Source organism: Enhydra lutris, unplaced genomic scaffold (genome assembly GCF_002288905.1).
Source record: "Enhydra lutris kenyoni isolate GAN:26980312 unplaced genomic scaffold, ASM228890v2 scaffoldscaffold28, whole genome shotgun sequence".
NCBI classification, from domain to species: domain Eukaryota; kingdom Metazoa; phylum Chordata; class Mammalia; order Carnivora; family Mustelidae; genus Enhydra; species Enhydra lutris.
This window is the reverse complement of record NW_019154112.1, coordinates 3337871-3344369: the sequence shown is the minus strand read 5'-3', so window position 1 is coordinate 3344369 and position 6499 is coordinate 3337871. Positions and strand designations below refer to the sequence as shown.

The following is a 6499-nucleotide window of genomic DNA, read 5'->3' as shown; positions in this document are numbered from 1 at the left end:
TAATATTACTTTCATTAATGTCTGAAGTGGGAGGAGAGTGGTAGTGCCCTAGTGTGGGAATAATAGGAAGAGAGAATATTAACATCAGCTATAATATCAAAATATTATCAGTCTATACTTGCTTGATCCCATGTAACTGGCCATGAAAATAATCTGGAAAGTGAGATTAAATGGACCTGAGGCATAAGGGGCCACAGTCATAGTCATCCCTGAGATGAAAGACAGACAAGTTTTACTAAAAGATCTCATAAAAGGAAATTTATTATTTCCACGGGAATAATGGATCAGGGTTACAAAGAATCAGGGAACTGGATGGAATATCCCAGACAGCTCACTGTAGGTAACAACTGAGAAAAGAAAAAAAAAAAAAGTCAGGCATTCAAGGGGCAGAAGGGGTATGGGAGCTTTCAGAGGTATAGGAGGATCTCAAGTTCCAGAAAATAGGTGAGAGGAGGAGCGTTGGAGAGAGAAGGAATATGATGAGCTCCGCCAGGCAATTGTGTTAGATCACCTATCACGTCTACTCTTCTACTCTGGTTGGTGGGCATGCAGTGCTCCTTCAATATGGGGTGGTTGATCCTAGGGGGCTCCTGTACTGTCATCATGCCCTCCCCCAGACTCCTACAACCTTTCAACCGTATCTGTGTCCACAAATTCCTCCCAGTTTCCTTCCTCCTGTGCTGTGTCTCCAGCTCTCAGCGCTGACAAATCTGAATGCTTACCTTCCTTCCTAGGGTGTGGCTCACAAGGGTCCTTGATGTCTGGAAGTACTACTTGAGCGCAGGCCTTGGACAATGAAGACAGTGCCCACCACAATGCCCACAAGGCCCACAGCCAACCCCAGGGCACAGACCACGGTCTCTGTCAGCTCTGACATAGGGGCTGGAATTTCAGGTTCTGTGAAAATGAGGTTGTAGAAGTCAGAACACAGAGTGCTGGTTCATGCACACGTGTGTGGGATGGAGCGGGAGGGATGGTTTTGGTTCTATGAGGACTCAGGGCACCATGGATAAGGAAGAGGGTAAAGTCTATTATTTGAAACTTTGGAAGTGTGGAAAACATGAGATTCGTAGGCTCAAAGGCAGGATATCCTGGACTTGATAGAGAAAGAAGGTGCCAAGGGAGTGGAACTCATACGTACCCCAGTGTTTCAGAAGTGGTTCATCCAGGCCCCAGTGCTCCACCTTGCAGTCATAAATATCATTAGCAGAAGGGAGGAAGGTGAGGTAACTGAACTTTAGGAAGGAATGATCCTTCTTGGCGAGGAAGCTGGTTTCAGAAACACCTTCTGTGACTGAGTGCCTGTTCTTCAACCACGTGACATTGATCACAGGAGGAAAGATGTTGTCCACAAGACAGATGAGGGTGTTGGGCTGACCCAGCATCACAGGAGACTTTAGAAACAGGGTCACCTCAGGAACCTCTGTGGTGAGGAAGCAGCACTGATATGAATTGCAAAGAGCTCTGCCCTGAGGTTCTGCACTGTGTCCTGCAAGAGCCCGTCCACCAACAGTTCCCCATCTGATGGTAGAAGAGTTCTTACTTACCTTCTGCTTGGGAAATGCTATTTATATACTGCCTGTATTTTATCCTTGTGCCCTTCCCCCGTGGGCATGCTTGTTGAAGTAGCAGATCTATAGGACTTCTCCTTGAGGGGTTCAAGGAACATGGTATGGGAATAAGGATCCTTGTATTATGTGACAATATTTCAGTTTTGAGATGGCGGAGAATGAGTGTTCAGTAATTACTATGAGAAGATCTGGGAAAGATCCTTGGAAAGCAGTCAAGGGTATGTTTCATAGGGACAAAGGGAATGAGACCTGATATGTAGGGATAGATTCAGTAAAGAGAGGCAGAGTGGTGGACACATACCATTGGTAGCAGCGGTATAGTTGGAGCGTTTAATCAGGATGTTCAAGTTTTGTTTTGCTATTGCCAAGTTTCTCAGTGCACCTTGTGGGTCAAAACTTGTAAATGTTTGAAACACGGGCAGCTGCCAGACAGTTTCCTTCTTCTCCAAATCCACGTAGAATTCCTCATCACCATCAAATTCATGGGTGTACTGGCCAGAGGGACCATAAGACTGGTAGACATTTATGCCATAGGAAGCAACATGATCAGCTGGTCAGTAAGGTTGAGGAACAGGAAGTAGAAAACAGAGGGAGAAAAGAACCTTATTAAACCAAGTGACAGAAGAAACTGGCTTTCAAATATTGTGGGCTTCATCTTTGGCAGTCTTCTTTTTTTTTTTTTTTTTTTTAAGATATTTGTTTGAGAGTGAGTGTTTAAGTGGGGTGAGTGGCAGAGTCAAACACTCAACTGACTGAGCCACCCAGGTGACCCCTTTGGCACAGACTTTAGGTATATTTCCCAGCACCTACCCTCTGCTCCTTCTCTCTGTGTTAGTAGCTGTCCAGTTAGAATATAGTCTGCTTTTCCACCATCATGTAGGCTCCATGAGAGCTGAATTTCAGTTGCCTTGTTTACTCCTATTTTCTTTGTGCCTAGCTCAGCACCTGGTATACTCAGGAGGCTTGTGATAAATGTTATTATAATGAAATGAAATGAACAAACTATCATGGTTTGAGTTTCCTTTCTCAGAAATTCACTTTACTTTCCTCTGTTGCATAAGTTTTATCCTTACTTAACTCTTTCATTCATTAATAACACATTTTGATTCCTCTTCCCCCAGGACTGGCTAGGAGCAGAACATTTTCTACAGTAGTATTCCTTCCTTCCTCCACTTACATCTCCCTCTTCTCCTTCAGCTTATTAATAGTTTTCCAAGGAAAAGCACTCAGGACCATATTGTTTTAAAAGAGTTTCTTAACCATTATTGGGTAAAAAAGAAGGAGTATGACAAGGACAGTGAGAATATTACAAAGTTTATACAATATAAATAATGCTCCTAAGGTGATTGTTTTGTTAACGACTGCAATTCTCAGAGGAGAGCACTTGATTTCATTAGAAATACAAAATGAAATTTTTATCAGATTTTAGATTTCTGAACTCCCTATCCCTCCACTTTTTTTTTTTCCCTTCAAGGAGTTTACTAAACCTCTCTCTTTATTCTGACTCAACATATCTATATATTTAGGACTCAGGGTAAACTATGGCTCTTTTCCTCAAATGGACAATATGCTTGTGTAAGGACACCAAATTAGAATGGCAGCAGTAGGACTTCACTCAGTGAGCCTAACTGGACAATTTTTTGAAGACGTATATTAGTTTCATTTCATTTCCTCTTTATGTTCCTCCTCATTTACAGAACATCAGTGAGATGTCAGACACCGTGAGGAGCAGGGAGTAAAACACCAGTCAGTATGGTTTCTGTCTTCAAGGAGCTTATTGCTGACAGTAGAGCCAAGTGAGTACAGGAACAAAGACAGGAAGCTGTGGTGAGACCTGGAAGGGAACAGCAGCAGTCTTATGGTCCCACTTCCTCCACAAATACCTCAGCTGCCCAGTCAAACCAGAGTATGTTATTCATTCATGTTCCTTGGTCTTTGCAGGGGTCTTTCTCCTTGAAACAAAGTTCTCTACAGATTTCCTGGACACCTCCAATTCCTTATCCAAGTTCCTGCTTAGTTACTAGGTTTTAACTAAGTTCTCTCATTGAACATGTTTTTGACCACATTATACCCTCCAGCACCTTCATCCCAGTGTCTTGCTCTCCGCATTTATACCTCATCCAATTCACTCTCTTTGCCCAGTATGACCCCCTTGGTTGATTACTTAAAAGGTCCTCCAACAAAGCCTCTTTATCCATTATACCTTATCCTTGACTCCTTTTTCAAACATGAATATATGCAATTATTGTTTTCATCTGGTACCTGTCCTGTTGCCAAACATCACACTGCTGGGCTAAATGCAACCAGTTTACTTTTATAGTTTCAGTCTTAGCTGGGCCCAGGGTCCTGCTCAGCAATGCTTCTGCTTTCCTGCACCAGGGTGCAGCAGTATGTCTTTTCACCTTTGAATCCCCCAAATTTATCTCACTATATGCTCTAAAGTGCATATTGAATGTCAATTGTTTTTCTTGAGGATCACAGAAATCTGGGGGAGTAGAGACTGATAGACACAGAAGTAGCAGAACCATATGAAGTTCAGAATCAGCAGTCACCAAGGCTCTCTTATGACTTGTGAGCCTAAGCACTTTTGGCTCCTCTTTTTTCATAAAATATTAAAAATCATATTTTGTGACTGCACTGGTATAAAGACAAATATAATCCAGGCTGTATTAAAAATTAAAACATTTACTTCTACTCTACAAGCTCATTGTTTCTTCTAATTTTAAAGGAAATTAAAATATTTTCTTATTCTTTTCATTCTTTTTTTTTTTTAAATTAAAACATTTTCATGGTGGCACTGTGCTTACTATACATAATGGATACATTGAGCCTGAGCAGGGTGCTCTGGTGTGACACTGAAGAAAGGAAATTGGAATTTCTCTGGAGAAGCAAGTGAAACTTCCATCAGCAAATGAAATTAGAATGGGAGCAGTCATGGTTAACAAAGTTGGTAAAAATTACGATACACTCCATTTCATGTTCCCTCTTAACTTTTTGTTTTTTCTACTTTGGTTTTTATATAATTAGTGTGTACTTGCCCCGTTTTCCTTTTAAGGGTCTCCATTATGTAGGATGGAAGACAGGTCATTTGAGTTGACAGTTTGAGAATAATGTAATTTAATTAACCAAGTTTTTGATCATAAAGTTCTCAATTTTAAAATAAAGGAAAGATACTCTCTACTCTGTTAAAAAAATTATGAAAGCAGTCCATATCCATTGTCAGATAAATGGATAAAGAAGATCACACACACACACACAATGGAATATTACCCAGTGATAAAAAGAATGCAATCTTGCCATTTCAACAACCTGGATGGAACTAGATATTGTAATGCTAAGCAAAATATTCAGTCAAAGACAATGACCATGTGATTTCACTCATTTGTGGAGTTTAAGAAACAAAACTAATGAACAAATAAAAGAGACAAATCAAAAAACAGAATCTTAACAGTAAGGAACAAACTGATGGTTACCAGAGGGCAGGTGGCTGGGAGGGAGATGATTAAATCAGGTGAAGGGGATTTAGAGTAAACTTATCTTGATGAGCACTTAGTAATGCATAGAATTGTTGAATCACTATATTGTACACTTGAAACTAATGTTAACACTGTATGTTAACCATTCTGAAATAAAATTTAAAAAATTATTAAGTCACACCTGTAATAGTAATAATTAAGAAAGAGGAATGATCATTGACATTTCTATGTCTTCATTATTGGAAAAGTATTTCTAAATTCATATTTTACTTGATTATTTGTGAAGTGACACATATGAGGTCATGTGGTACTTGTCTAAATGTATTCAGGTGGGCTTGTTTAATCACTCCCCCCTTGCCATTTTGAAGCATGAAAATGTGTATAAATCTGAGGTCTTACTCTCTTCATCAAAAGGACACCCTTCTTGATATCTACATAGTATACATAATTTATGGAACTATTTACCCAAAGTAAGACTACAGAAAAAACATATAAAAAGCTTCACAATGTTGTTTAGACATATTTAAGAGCAATAATTCTTGAATTTTTAGTAACAAAACATCCACTCGTCGAAACATCTTTAATCTTGGAGGCCACCATAAATAAATGCGATTGAGACCTGCAGGCTATATTCACTGGATCTGATATTAGAAAGGATGAACTCTGCAACAGCACAGGTAGCAGAGAGGAGTGACCATAATTTTTAGATTTGCTTAATATTGAGGATACCTTTGAGGAGTCTCTGCTATTTCTATGCCAATCTCTATTTTTTCCCCCTTCCAACTCTTTTCCCCAAGTCTAGTCCCCACATCCCTCAGCTGTGCACTCACCCACAATGTCTTCACTGTCACCAGGGCTCAGCATGGTGGTCAGGGCAAGAGTCCCCAGAATGAGAACTCTGTTCATGGTCATCCTTTTTTCAATGTGGTCTCCACAGTTGCCCTTCTGAGTTGCAAAGCAGTGGTAAGAACCCAACTGGGAAGGGAATCTAAAGACAACAAGCCAAACCCTGCCAGGTTAGGTTCCGGCCAATCAGAAAAATCCCCTCTAATGACACTTCTGTTGCCAGTTGAAGAGCTTGTACCAAGAAGCCAGGAAAGGGTTAGGGAACTTCCCTTGTTTTGATGTAGCCTCCTGGGGGAATTCTCTAGGAAAGGAGGGAGGGTATTAAATCAGAATCTTCTTATGGGTGTGTATACTTGCTGGTGGCAAGAGGGGTGGGAATTTCTGATCATCATTAATATGGTCTTCTTCAGGTTTTTCTGGGTTATAATCTCTAAAAATTCTCCCATAAATTGATTCCTTCCATGACAATCCCTAACTCTTATCCTTTTCCTGGCCTCTGAATATGGATTAATTGTCTTTCTTTTTGCTTCCATAGTGCATGTAAAATTTTCCAAATTTTGACTTACCTGCCTAGGGTATTTCTGCTGGTGGTGGTCAAGGAATACC

At 40.3% G+C, this 6499-nt stretch overlaps 1 protein-coding gene across 3 annotated transcripts; it reads right to left on the bottom strand.

The window, feature by feature from the left end:
• Positions 1 to 243: 243 nt before the first annotated feature.
• LOC111152158 (SLA class II histocompatibility antigen, DQ haplotype D alpha chain-like) lies at positions 244 to 6028 on the bottom strand. Of its 3 annotated transcripts, none has more exons than XM_022510513.1 (5): positions 5878 to 6028; positions 1873 to 2121; positions 1142 to 1423; positions 723 to 897; positions 244 to 557 (listed from the first exon to the last, which is right to left on the bottom strand). In XM_022510513.1, the coding sequence occupies exons 1-4, from the start codon at positions 5957 to 5959 to the stop codon at positions 743 to 745; spliced, it is 768 nt and encodes a 255-aa protein (XP_022366221.1). In that variant the 5' UTR covers positions 5960 to 6028; the 3' UTR covers positions 244 to 557; positions 723 to 742. The 3 variants fall into 3 exon arrangements, with proteins under 3 accessions (XP_022366221.1, XP_022366220.1, XP_022366219.1); XM_022510512.1 differs by having other exon boundaries at positions 244 to 347; positions 5878 to 6027; XM_022510511.1 differs by lacking the exon at positions 5878 to 6028 and adding an exon at positions 2382 to 4201 and having other exon boundaries at positions 244 to 347.
• Between the last annotated feature and the right edge of the window lie 471 nt (positions 6029 to 6499).